This window comes from Leuciscus leuciscus (assembly GCF_965113295.1).
Source record: "Leuciscus leuciscus genome assembly, chromosome: 7".
Taxonomy (NCBI): Eukaryota; Metazoa; Chordata; class Actinopteri; order Cypriniformes; family Leuciscidae; genus Leuciscus; species Leuciscus leuciscus.
Genome location: NC_138731.1, coordinates 15288220 through 15303193, shown reverse-complemented (window position 1 = coordinate 15303193; position 14974 = coordinate 15288220). Strand labels below are relative to the sequence as shown.

The 14974-nt window shown below is 37.9% G+C and overlaps 1 protein-coding gene across 4 annotated transcripts in view; it reads left to right on the top strand.

The window, feature by feature from the left end:
- myo1b (myosin IB) overlaps nucleotides 1-14974 on the top strand; it is a 104258-nt gene that overhangs the window by 38601 nt on the left and 50683 nt on the right. For all 4 annotated transcript variants that reach the window (XM_082175289.1, XM_082175288.1, XM_082175291.1 and 1 more), the window contains exons 4-6: nucleotides 6151-6245; nucleotides 11991-12095; nucleotides 14659-14705. In XM_082175289.1, coding sequence (XP_082031415.1) covers nucleotides 6151-6245; nucleotides 11991-12095; nucleotides 14659-14705 — 247 coding nt within the window. The remainder of the gene's footprint in view (nucleotides 1-6150; nucleotides 6246-11990; nucleotides 12096-14658; nucleotides 14706-14974) is intronic.

Sequence of the window (14974 nt, the reverse complement as noted above, 5' to 3'; positions counted from 1 at the left end):
TGTAGTCCAGGTACTTCTTGCCTACTGTTTGATGAATTCTTAACAAATAATTCGGACATGCTGCTCTCTTCACATACTTTTGTCATACTATATATTAGGGAAGTTGGCATATTCGGATGCCAAGTTTATTTTCCAATGAGTTCATTGCAATGCATTCTGGATTATTCATCTGCTTGAGGATGAATGTAATGCTGCCTTCTGTTTCCCAAAAGAAGGCATATATATGTTCCCTTAAAATACTTTCCACAGACAGCTCTCTTGGTTGGCCTAAATGTAAGTCTACATAGGTCTCCTCAAAGGACAGATGTAGGACACATGACAAAACATACAGTGCACAGACGTCAGGAAAGCTGAGTCAGTGCAGATAGAGGGAAGCAGTAAAGTCATCCGGTTTTGGGTGACTAAAAACAGACCGACTTGCTACTTCCTGAGCGTGTGAAGGGGATGATGGAAGGGGGATCCCAAGTGTAGGTCTCTTGTTTCAACACAACATGTGCAAGTACCCTTTGTGTTAAAAACACTCAGCAAATGGAAGATTAGAGTTTGTTTTGTTTTTCGCCCCCAAAAAAATATTACATTGGAGGAATCTGAAATATCAGTTTTATAAAGTCAATTTTACTGTTAGGTTAAAGTCTTCAATGTATACAGGTAGACCTCCTCCCATCTTACTCCCAATATCTGTCATTGTTTTAAATTCAGACTTTGGCTGGAGAACAAAAATGCTTTTATTGAACTGTTGAAAGTCACATTGTCTTATTTCATATCTCTCATGGAAAAGCATCACGTCCTGTAGCTGTTTACTCTCTCAGGCTCTGCAATAGCTTCTCCGTGTGCATGAAGAGTCGGACACACTAAAGTCTGTAAAACAAGAGCTATATTTGTGCAAATCATGGCCACCTGGTTGAATGCACTTGTTTTTTTGTTTTGTTTTTTTGGGCTTTCCTTCTCCGGGCTTCTGTGGTCCATTGTTTGTTTCATGTAGTCTGTGATCATTCCACCTCAAGTTGGAAAACATTACTTCCGCTGTGGCTCATTCAGAAGCAGATATGGATATCCTATTCCAGTGTAGCGAGGTGTCCAGCATGCTAAGCCACAATTCATTATTTGGCTACAGTGTGTTTTGTCCTGCCCAAAAAACAAAACAAAAATTTAATGGCCCAGTTGTTGTGTGGCATTTCTTGAGTATTTGGCGTTTTATTTAATTATTTGTATGTTATAAAATAGTTCTGTTTTTTACCTTACCTTATAAATAAAGGTAAAGAACTGTAAATGTTTAACATCGCATTGTATGCAGTTTTACTGTAAAATACTGTCAAATGTATGGCTTTTGCAAGTAAAAACAATTCAGTTGTGTTAAACTAAAATTTCAAAAATGGTCAAAGAACTTTCCAAAAAAGTGCTGTGACATCACATATGATTTTATTTTATATTAATTTTTATGTACAGTATAATACATTATAAGTTGTAAAATATACAGGCACAAATACGGAAACATTACTATATTTTTACAGCTATTTTCAGGCAACCAGCTGCTTTTTCTTTTCTTTTTTTCTTTTCTAATTTTACCGTAAGTTTAATAGTTTGGTTTATTTTTACAGATAAAGTTTATACTAGAACTAAATTATTTTCTTGACACTTTTGAAAGAAGTTTCTTGAATGTCTGCATTCCTCTTGCTGATCTGTAAATGAATGGCTCTTTATGATCAGACAATCAAACTTGAACTTGATTTAAAGTTATTGGTTTGAATCTAACGTCTCACTTACTAACTAAATCGGTCTGTCCACTAGGAAAAAATAAACTAAGAACTTTAACATGGTTGAGGCACATTCTCCAAAAAATTCTCAATATTAAAGAATTAAGTGGTGGTATTCAGGACCAATATGTCATTTAGATGTGACAGTATCATACAGTGTAAATGAATCACTTCTACAGAAAAGCTCTGTACATTAACTGCATTGATGCCGGCTGTATTTTGGGTTTTCCTGTCCTTATGATCAGTTTTCCCTTTTATGTAGGACTATGGGTGGTAGAAACCTACTATTTTCTGCCATGTGCCTCATGTTGCGGATTTGGGCCTTACCACGGCATTAAGCCAAGCTGAAATTACTGTTCAATCTCCTGTAGGCCATGTGCTAAAGGACATCCCTCCTCCATTCATCATGAAGCTCTCATTCATCTCATGGTCAGATGTGGATACTCCAAGCCCACAGATTTCATCTCACCAAGTCTTATATCAGTCAGAGTGATGCAAGACACTACTTCTCTACATTCTATACTCTATAAATATCTCTCTCTTGTAGGGTAGACTTAGCAAACTGACCCCTCTATTCTAACCTTGTGATAATCGCACAGAGAAATTTAACTGCAGATTTTCTTAATTTCCTCTCTCTCCGCACATGGTGTGGCTCCAGGCAGGGCGTGAAGACATTTCGAAGAACATCTAATGATTCCTTGGCCTTTGAATGCAAACCAAAACTCAATTTTAGCTCACAGTTTGATCAGGACAAGTACCACACACTTGTTCCACACACAAGTACCACACACTCCTCCCTTTTGTCATTGGAAGAGTGCATATCTTTTTTGTTGCTCTTAGTAGACTGACTGAGGAAGCCTAAAGGGTCCATTCATATTCAGATTTAAGGCATTCATATTCACGTTGACCCGCCTCCACTTAAAGAGGTTTTGCAGTGCCTAAAGCATCCCGTTGGTCCAGATCTGCCACTTTGGCAAATTTCCTTCAATGGGACCCTGACCCCTCCCATGTTCCTCTGTCAGGGTTTGGGTAATTGTATTATGCTTCTCTTTTGTTTGGGCCATGTCGAGCGTTTTGGCCACCTCACAATGCTCAAACATCTGCTCTCTAGGCTGTGCACTTTCTGGATTGATGTAATGCCCCGTGCCATTTCTGGCTCTCCTACTCTTCACTTTTCTACTCCCGGACCTCCGCCCAGAGCCCAAACCAGCATCAGATGGACTCCATATTTTTGGGTTTAGTTCTCGGTGCAATTTTTGGGAGAGTCAGTCTGTTCAGTCCATTCAAGATTTTGGGTGTATCTGATGTATAACATTACATTAGATCTGTGCATTAGCTCTTTCCCCACCATTGATGGAATTTTCCATCATTCATGACACAACGCTGCAATTTGATGGAAAAGCTGTAATGGAATTAGGGGGTGGGGTTAGGATTAGGCAATCAGGTAGCGGTTTCAAGGAGGAGTGTTTTATTCAACAATTGCTGTATTTCTTATCTTAATGCGCCTGTTGGAATAGATGTAAAATTAAAAAAAAGTAAAGCACTGTTAATTTATTTTGTTACTTATATTATATTTGGTCTACTGTTTGTTATTTGCATCTTTGTTCTTATTTTTAACAACAAAGATAAAATAACTATGTTGTGATTTATACATTTAGTAAATAATATCAATAAATTAATTTGAGGAAAAGATTCATTATGATGCATTGAGAATTCAAGCAAGTGAAGATTTGCACCTTTTGACTACCAATAGGAGTTTGTATGAAATAGTTGGTTATTGCAGTCAAGTAAAAACGCTTCTAATTTATACATTACTGATTTGGAACACTCTACATATGCAGTAACTTTGTGTGCCATACAAATATCACTATTGATGCAAAACCTACAGGAGACTCTCAATTGATTTCAGTAGAGTTTAGCTTTAGAATGCTGCCAATCTAACAATGCAGTTCTCCAAGAATAAAAATACTTGGGTAAAATAATCGATAGAACTATTTTTATCATACTTTTTGGTATTGAATTGTTTATAATGGAGCCTGCTTATAATCTCCTGCTTTTCCCACCATATTAGAATTTGTAACTTAAAAAAAAAAATAATCATTGAGTTTGTTGAAGACTGCAACAAAGTTTACATGCCATGCTGCCTTGTGGTGCGGTCTCTTTTGCCTTTGTACAACAAAATTATGTTGGTAAAATTCAGTTAATCAATGCTGAATTCAGTTAATAGGTGGATCCACACAATTTCACTCGAGAAGAGATGTTTCCCCAATTGTAGTTCGCATCAGATTCAAATTTAAGCTTTGAATACATGAATTCGCAGTGATGACCAATATAAAGCTGCTTTGTTTGGAAGCGACCTCTGAGTAAGTGGTGCTTCATGCATCGTTACACTATTGATAAAGGAAATTTACCTTTGCCCACAAAATTTGCTAACATGACAGTGCCTTTTGAATTTGACTATAGTAAAGCATCACAGAAGGCAGCATAATCATCCTGGACACTTTTGGAACAGCCTACGATGCCTAAAAAGGCTGTCTATGTAGGCAACTTGAAAGATTTTGAAGCCAAAGTATTGCAATATGGTTGTTGTTTGCATGGTATCTTAACATTTTATTTACTTGCATTATTTACCCTTTTTTGTGAGTTGAATAAGTCCTGACATTTTAGGGCAATCCAGTGAAATTTTCAAATGTTTTTATGTATGGCATGCCACCACAGATAAGGCAGTTTTGTCATGGTCATTATGAACATACATATAAATGAAGTATGCATATAAATTAAGTATTACATCAATTCCATTTAACCTTGGAACTCCTTATCAATGCTCTGGAGTTTTTGTACACTATAACTATATGTATACCACTATAGCTCCTCGTGAACCTGATGAATCCAGACTTAGAGGAGGGGAAATACATGCAGCATTTCCCTCACAATCAGACCTATTATTAGTGGTGGTTTTGGAAAATTCCTGAGTAATGATTGTTGAAGAAGTACAGACTGGGAGGAAACTGGGAGGTAGAATAAAATGGGTTGAAATTAGCACTGTTTTAGGCCAATTTATTTAGAGCTGGTCACTCAGACTGGAGAGTGTCAGTCAGTAATGGACGTGTTTACGCCTAGTGTCTACAGCAGCCAAAAACCCACTCATACAAATGTGAACTGACAAGACTGCTGCTGTTGTCTTTTCCTCTTCAAACAAATCATTTACAATTACATCACTGTTACAGAGCTTGCTGGGTTATAGGATAATATGACCCACTTTTCTATTGTTTATAATCCTGGAATTTATGTAGAGTTAATCTAATTGCATATATTAATTAAGAAGATATATCCTGTTTGTTTTCTATCAGGAAATCATACAAAACAAATGTAATTGGTCTGAGGAATTTTCTCAAGTGCTGTCAACTGTTGATGCATCCATCATTAAAAAGAAAATTTTATGCAAAGCAAAATGATTCAACAGACTGCTGGAGGGTTGTGACCAAACACTGATCACGTCTGCTGTTGTTGTGCACGGCAAAATAAAAATTACGGGAATGGTTCACCCCAAAATTCAAATTCTGTCATCATTCAATTTCATCATCCTCAATTTGTTTCAAACCTGTATGGATTTCTTTCTTCTGCTAAACATAAAATATGATATTTTGAAGAATGTAGGTAACCAGACAGTTGATGCACCCCATTGACTTCCATAGTAGGGTAAAAAAAATACTTTTGAAGTCAATGGGGTCCATCAACTGTTTAGTTACCGATATTCTTCAAAATATATTTTCTGTTCAGCAGAAGAAATAAATTCATACTGGTTTGAAACAACTTGAGGGTGAGTAAATGATGACAGAATTTTCATTTTTAAATGAACTATCTCTTTAATCATATACAGTTTTTAATATGGCTTGAGAACAATGTGTGTTGTGCAGAATTATTGGATGCAGAGATTATTATTTTTAATACCTATTTCATTTATAATTTGTATGCAGTATTATCAAGATGAATACATTTCAAAGTTTAATTGCAAGGATTTTATTGTTGTCGCCACTTTTATCGCCACTTGTTGTCCCATGTAAAATCTGGGTCCTAAAATCCACTACCCTAATCCATTTGAAAATAAATGTGACCTAGTGTGGTCCAGGTTTGAAACATGAATCCCTGGTGTGTGGCCATCACTGGCAATTTTCATCTCTAAACCATGCACTGCATGTCCTCTTATTGGAGCATATCACAAAGTGTCCTCGACTTAGGATTGGTATGTTAATAATAGGTCTAGATGGTTGAAGTAAATTGCTGATATGATACAGATTCAGCAGAACACTGAAGACAGGTGCCTAATTGCTAATGCAAGCTTTGCTTTGCTGTTCAATTAACTCTTAAAGCCTTAATATTCTCTCTCTCTTTTCAGTTATGCTCTGGCAGATGAGGCCTACCGGTCCCTGCGGGATCAAGATAAAGACCAGTGTATTCTCATCACTGGAGAGAGTGGGGCAGGAAAGACGGGTAAGACCACTGAAAATACTTGCACTCGAATCAAGCTAATCAGTAACAAACTAGATAAAAAAAGTTTGTTGAGACAAAATTAAGTTGGCTTGAGAAAGCCTAACCAGAAAGCTTGAAGAAGTTTTAAAAGCTTGAAAGGTTTTCAGTTTGAAATAATTTGAAGGGGTTTAAAAGCATAAAGTTTGATGGGTTTAAAGGCAGTACAGTCTATTGGATGGATGGATGGATGGATGGATGGATGGATGGATGGATGGATGGATGGATGGATGGATGGATGGATGGATGGATGGATGGATGGATGGATGGATGGATGGATGGATGGATGGATGGATGGATGGATGGATGGATGGATGGATGGATGGATGGATGGATGGATGGATGGATGGATGGATGGATGGATGGAATAAGTAGAGAGTAAACTGTATGTCATAGATTCTGGATAGATCAACAGTAAAATTGTTATGCAAGTTGGACTAATCTGCAATCTAAAGTAGGGATGCACCGATGCATCGGCTGAACATCGGTAACGGGCGATATTTGCCTCGTTAACTGCCATCGGGAAATAAAAATGACATTTGCCGATGTTTATATGTGTCATGAACGCTGTGCTCAGGAGAAACTTTTTTTCCCCCTCTTTTTATTTGGGCGGGGGGAGATACCGAGACGGAAGAGGGCACCCGCGCCCTCTCCTCAGTAACTTAGATTAAACGAAGAAGACGGCGGTCGTGTGGCAATATTTTACAGTTTCAGAAAAAGATCAGCGTTTTGCAGTTTGCAATACGTGTTCCATTGAAATTTCAAGAGGGGGGGCTGTTAAAAAGTCATTTAACACAACAAATCTCATTGGACATTTGAGAAGCAGGCACGAGGCGGTGTACGGTGATTACCTGCAAGCTGACCAAAAACGAAAAAATGAAGCCGCCAAGAAAGCGCAAACCCCCAGTAAGACTCAGACTTCAATTGACACGGCGTTTGAGAAATCCAAACAGCTGCCTCCAGACAGCGTCAAAGCGAAACAAATAACAAACAAGGTGATGGAGTTCATCGCTTTAGATGACCAGCCTTTCTCTGTAGTGGAGGACGTGGGTTTTCGGAGTCTGATGAAGTTTATGGAGCCACGCTACACGCTGCCGAGCCGGCGTCACTTTGCCGAGGTCTGTCTCCCCGAAATCCACAACATTGTGGCCACGCACATTCATGAGCTACTGGCTTGCGACATCGCTGCAATCAGTTTCACCACAGATATATGGAGTTCAGATGTAAGCCCTGTGAGCATGCTTAGCCTCACGGCACAGTGGATTGATAAGGACTTCAACCTGGTGAAGGCAGTGTTGCACTCCCAGGAGTTTGCAGGTACCCACTCAGCATCTGCCATCTCGGAGGCATTTGAGAAAATGTTCCAGACGTGGAAAATCGACAAAACCAGAGTGCATGCTGTCGTGAGAGATAACGCTAGGAATATGACGAAAGCTATGATGGACAGTGGTCTGGCTAGTTTTGGCTGCATGGCGCACACACTGCAACTGGCAATTCATGACGGTGTTTTTAGCCAGTGCAGCCTCACGGATGTTGTGGCTATTTGCCAAAAAATCGTCGGCCACTTTAAACACTCACCCCTCGCCTATTCACGTCTCCAAGCTGTGCAGATCCAGTTGGGAATGAAACCAAAAAGGCTACAGCAAGATATTTCCACTCGCTGGAATAGTACATTTTATATGATGGAGAGCTTGCTGGAACAAAAGCGCGCACTTGCTACATATGCCGCAGACTACGACCTCCCGGCCACTCTCAGTGCGCACCAGTGGCAATTAATTGAAAACTTTATAACACTCCTCTCCCCATTTGAACAACTGACGAGAGAAGTTAGCTCATCAGAAGCATCAGCTGCAGATGTCATCCCCTCTGTGACAGCCCTGAGACGTCTTCTGAGTAAGCAGGCTACACAGACCACGGCGTTAAAACAACAAAGACCTCATTATACGCTGATTTCACGCAACCGCCATTTTGAAATCGAAAGTGAGGCTCCGGTGGGAAGAACCCCGGAAGTAAAGATAAACAACAATGCCTTGGATTACCAACCTGAAGCTGCTGCCGCGTTTGACACTATTGGATGGTAATATCCAATATAGGATATGTATATAGTTCATTCCTGCTTCTTTTTTTACATTCTGAATTATATATAAAAAACATTTTATTTATAAATGAATTTCACAGTATATAGTCTAAAGTATGAAAGAAATGTATTTACATTTTTAGAATTGACACAACATCATTAAACACAACAATACGCCATCGCATTCACGACTCTCCTGTGATTAAAGGCGACACTTCCGGTTTTCTTCCCACCGGAGCCTCGCTTTCGATTTCAAAATAACGGCTGCGTGAAATCAGCGTATTAGAGGCTGTAAATAGACGCTTCGATCAAATCCAGTACGATCCCATGTTCTGCATTGCCACCTATTTGGATCCCAGATACAAGGATCGTTACTTTGATGAGGATGTTAAACAACGCGCTCGAGAAATACTTGAGGCACACCTGTTGCCTGCTGCCGGTGCAGAGGATGGGACGCGCGATCGAGAGCGCGCACATCACACAGAGCGCAAGAGGCAACGATCCGACAGAGCAGGGCCCTCCCTGCATGATGTGTTTGAGGAGATCACCACTGGGGCGTCACCACTTTTGAATAAGAAACAATATCAAGACTATAAAACTCCTCAAAAAACGCGCACACAAACCTGACTGCACATCACATTTTTGACTTTATTGATTCTGCTTTTATTCCGGAGTCCCTTTTATTTTATTGCTCCGGAGTCGCATATCAGTCACAAAATGCGCCACGGGGAAGAAAAAAACATCTAGCCTATAGCCTAAGTCACACTGGACTAAGTCGCATTTTTTTAGAAATTTATTTCACACAAAAAAAAATAAAAAAAATGTTACAGACAGTTCTCCGTTACGGACGTGAGCGCTCTAAAGTGGCACTAAAATAATGTTTTAAAACTTTCACAGAGACCTCAAACTGAAAGCACAAAGCCTGTCTTTAAATTTAATTTCGTTTTGTATTAATTGTATCTTAATTTTAATCGATGTTTCATCAACAAATTGTCTGGATTTAATAAGAAGTAGCCTAAATATAGGCTATTAGAAAATAAATAATCAGGATACGGAGGCGCTGGCGAACCTGGAGCTCGTCTCATAATGAAACTCAGCGTAGGCCTATAAGGTAGCCTATTGCCTCACAGACCTGAGACATATAGATAGCTTGAAATGTCTACTTTTAAGCAGAACAATTCAAAACGAAAGAAAACAGACTGCGCTGCTTATGTAATTCGTATGAAATGTGCATTTCTCTCTGGCGCTGCGAAGATCGCGAGTCGTCAACTTCATCTGTCTAGCCGACACTGACATAAAAAATAACTGTTTTATTAGTAAACAATTAAAATGTCTCCTGCTATATTTTACATATTTGCCTGTTCCTTACAAAACACTGACAGTGGGGTTTTTGACGGGTTTTTTTTTTTTTTTTTTTTTGAGCAGCTGCGGACAAATTCTTTCGACACACACACACACACACACAATATTACGTAACACTCTGCGCTTATGTTTTAAAAAGATAATTTAACATATAAATAAAAAAATTTAAATAGCCCACTTAAAGTGTTTATTACAAATAAATGACTAAATGCTAAAAATGTATACATTTTAATGAACAAACATATGCGTTGCATTTACAATTCTGTGAAAACAGGGGGTGCTGCAGCACCCCCACTTCCCGCGGCCCTGGATTAGTTAGCAGTCAAAGGTTTTTGAATGTTATTTTATTTTTCAGAAAAGAACTTGTCATAAATAAGGTTATAACTAATGTCAACCAGAAAGTGACATTAAAGGTTGTTTTTGTTTCATAAATTGGTCTGATTGAATTTGTGCTCATTCTAGGATAGTGTGATCAAGAGCTGAAAGACTTGTATGTTTCCGTGGCACAAAAGAAGGAATAAATAACAAAAAGAAAAAACATCGGCATCGGCCATCGGCCAAGTTGTTATGTTAAACATCGGTATCGGTATCGGCCCAGAATTTCCCAATCGGTGCATCCCTAATCTAAAGTAATAACTTGGATTAAATTAGGTTAGAGGACTAACTCTTCTTGTGTCAAACTGTTGGGAAACCGATCAAGATCTACAAATGGGTAACAGGTGCATTTCCCCTTATAATTTATGATCCAATCATAAATGTATTTGACGCTTTCATTTGGTTCCCATTCAGTGTTTACATATGGATACCATATCATATTCTCCCTTTCGAGTGCCTGCCTATCCATCTTTAAAAAAGAAACATTTGCCTTACAGAAAATAGGGATGATCGAGCAGTTAATGACTTGCTCAAGATGCATATTATATCGATTAACTTTTTTTTTTTTTTTTAAGAATGGTAAATTAAAATACACACTTTTATTGTAGTTTTTGTATTGCAAGTGTTCATCTGACAAGCAGGTGTAGTATATTGCTCTTTTGACTGAACTTTTGCTTGAGTTCTTTTAATGTCAGCTCAACTCTGTCATGTTCATTTGAAAAAAGTTGTCTTGTTATTTTACAAAACCACAGCTGTTTAGCAGTGCATAACTGGACTCTTGTTTTAAAATGACCATCTTACTGTGCCAACCATTCAAATCCAGGATGTCCAACAGTTAAGGCAATGAGATAAATGGGGATTGTGGTAATCCATGCACTACATACTACAGAGCAAGGGCTGATGAAAAACATTGACTGTTAGTCAAGGTGACTGTTAATTTCAAAATGCTCTTCTATACTAATGAAAATCTACCACAGCTCAGAAATAAATTAAATTGGACTCTCCTATTCCATATTCAGGATCCATGCTTAAGCTATATGAAATAGGAGTTATGGTGTTATTTTCTATCTGCTTGATTATCACTCTATCTCTATGTATTAGATTTGATCAAAATGTTTCATAGTTTAAGTCCTGTGAATTGAGCAGAGTCCAAAAATAGCTGTAAATCTCTAAAACATAAGTGGGCGTCCTTCCCTTCAGAAAACATTTCATATCAGCACTTTTGTGTGTAAGTCACTGCTCTCATAGGTCCAGACATGGGAAAGTCATTAAGTTTTGAACAAGATAAATCTTAAACCGCCATTTGTGCCAAGTAGATTTAAATCATTTCATGTAAAAACTAAAACAGTTTTAAACAAATTCAACATTTTCATTTATACACATCAATTTAATAATATGCAGCAATATTTGACTAGATATATTTGATTATATTTGTTAAGGCACACTGGGACTTCTGTTGACATTTTTGAATGAGGATGCAAACAAATCAGTGAATAAGTTTTAAATAGAATCATTTAAACCAACTTTTTTAACTGATTTACGGAAATAAATCTGACTTGATGATATTAATCTAACAAACTATATCTATATATTTTTTATTATTATAAATTTTTATGTAAGGCAAACTGGACATTGATGCACAAGCATTCCCCTATATTTGAGTTGTTCTGTCATCTCTTTATAATTAATAGCACCAGCCCAATGGAATGTTGAACACTCTTTAAACAGTTGATCTCATGGTTGGCTTTAAAGGAATGGGGGAGTTTGAATGGGAAAGGCGTTTTCTCCCTGGTGTTGGGTGAGCAGAGTTGATGTAAAGGGGATTTTTGGAGGTGAGGTCTTGTCTCGAAGATGACCCCTGCCCTGACCTCATTCTTCTGTGGTCTGTTTTTCAGAGGCCAGTAAGTTTGTGATGTCATATGTGGCGGCAGTGTGTGGGAAGGGCCAGGAGGTGAACAAAGTGAAGGAGCAGCTGCTTCAGTCCAATCCTGTGCTTGAGGGTGAGTTTTCCGTTTCTTTTGATTTTGTACCAATTGTCACACCTTTAGGATGTTCATGTCCCTTGTCCTTTTAAACATACATCGGATTTTCTGGAGGTCAGTTAAAGGCAAGCTGAGTGGCAGATCTTTCAGATTCTTGAAGGCAAGTTTGAAAGCAAGATGATTTGAGACGTATATAATTTGGATTTTCCAATAATCCTAGCCCTACTAATGGGCCAAAAGCTCCTTGGTCCCTGTTGGCAATCAGACAGTTGTGTTTTTATGTGGGGCCATGAACAGGAAATGCCCATAAGCAATGAGATGGAGATGGAACAGGAATGCCCAGTGCTTCTTGGCAGCAGGACTCTGAGCAGAGTGAAGTCCCACATCTGGGAGAGTTTAGCTGCTGGAAGTAATGAGCCCCACTCTGGGGGTCCAGCACATTTCCTGCTGCATGTTTCTCTACCATAGACTTTCTGTGAATGTAGGTTATACTATGAGGAGATGGCGTTTAGAAGGAAAATGCAAAAATTCATTATATTTAATGAGGGACATGCTACACTTAAAAATAAAGTGTGGGGACGGGGAGTGAATTTCGAGGGGGGATGGCGTAAAAAAAAAAAAAAAAAAAAGGTTATATATATGAAGAGTTCAGATGCAAAAGCCTCTAAGGGCCATCTGAAATTTTCTTCTTGAATGATCATTTTTATCAAACTTGTATATTTTGTAACGGTTAGTGTTCAGTAATTTCACTTAAATAGCAATGAAAATGACCTATTAATTGTCATTTAAGTGAAATTACTGAACTTAAATATACGAGCTTGATAAAAATGATCATTCTAGAAGAAAATTTCAGATTGGCACTTAGAGGCTTTTGCATCTGAACTCTTCATATATTTTTTTTGGGACATTGTAACGATTACTATATTTTATCTACAATATAATAGCTACATAAACGTAGCACAATATATGATAATAAAAACTTAGAGGGATATTGATATTTGTCAGTGGCATTCTGTAAAATTGGCTGCGGCGTCTTTTGTTATTGGCCAATGCCTGCAGACTGCAGCCAATGGAAATGCTTCTCTATCAGTGCGCGTCTTTCTTACTACTCACAGAACTTCAAAACAGACCGCATGAGGTAAATAAATAATCTTACCTTAAAAATCGTTCTCATAAATACTCAAATCGTGTTCTTCTAATTCTTCTGAGGTAAATCCAAGGTAAACAGCACAGCACATTGAGCACAAACACAGTCTTCCAAACTCGAGGAAAACAGGAATAAGGTACTTGTTTTTGAGGTAATGAGTCCGTTAACAGCGCGTGGATCATTTGCATGTCAATCGCTCGTGCGCGCGTGGACTTGGTCACATTAGAGTTAATTAGCTCGGACTGGAGAAACTGTACATGTCGTTGCTTTCATACGGATTACTTAAACAGAGAATATTTGTTTTTTATATGGTTTACATCATTTAAAATGGAGACTTCAAGCTTTGTAAAGACGCATGTTTCATGCCACAGTGACAAGCATTCGCAGAGTTACAGATCATTTTCTGTCGCATTTCAGAATGAACTTCACTTTGAGAGAGACGGGACAACGCTTCATGTTTATTTATATTTTATTTTACGAAAAACACAAAGTTTTGTTTTTATTATTTGCAATAGCCGACCCCAGGGGGTTAAATGAAACAAAATAAATAATTTATATAATTTAGTTATTATAGATTATAAAGGTTTTTAAACATCTGAAAGGTCATCTAAAGCCAGATGACCTCTATTTATTTATTTTTTTCAAAATAGCCCAGTGAATTTTGTCCATTTCCATCACTGGTTATACTTGCCTGTATTTCATCAACTAGACCAGGGACCAGCAATTTTTAACATGTCCCACTGTGCCATTTTCAAAGTTATCAACTTTAATATAATTTGAGAATTATTTCGAAGTTTATTTGTCACTGAAATGGAAAGTTGCATTGTGGGAGACAGTATTCTGAGCAATGTGCTGTTTTGTATACTGCAAATGTCCTGCTGTAGGTAATCTGAATGTTCCATGCATACAGAACGTTTGCATACTGGATGCATACTATGTACTGCACTAATATATTAGTATGCTTTTCTAAATGTAGCCATTGTTTGTTTAATCTGAATGCTCAATAATACTTTCATTTGTTGTGGTGCCATCTTGAAGCTTAAACAGGCATGCCAATGCCAAGGTCATGGGTTCAAATCCCAGGGAATGCATGAACTAATAAAATGTAAACAGTAAATGCAATGAAAGTCACTTCAGATTAAAGTGTCTGCCAAATGTAAATTCCATTCAGTGTCCATCAGTCAACTCAAATTTGCATATTCTCGTTACACTGTTTTATAATGGACACAATTATTGATAGGACGTGAAATTGTTCTTGGCCTTCCTGTTTTTGGCCTTCTATTTATTTAGTGTTTCATGAATATGATGAAAGATAGCTTAGAGGATTCAGGATATTTTTTCCACCCGATGACATCACTCAAAGTAGAAATATAGTGCTGAATGAATATGGCATAACTAACTTATGTTTTTCCACTGCATGTTTTTCCACTGCAGCTTTTGGTAATGCCAAAACCGTGAGGAATGACAACTCGTCTCGATTTGTGAGTATCTATTTCTTCTACCAGGAAGAATATTTTATGACTGTTTTGATGCTGCTCCTCCCTTTAGCGCATGTTTGCTTTAGATTAGATCAACATGGACTTTTGATCAGTGATGTAAACACAGGCAAATGATTATATTGCTTTGTCAGCCCACCCCTAAAGTGTTCTCTCTTATCAATCTTTTCTTGGGAGTTTGGTTTTGCTTACAGTCTCCTTTTGCTTTGTGTTCCTCTTCTTTATTGACTGACACATCTATTCTGACACAGCAA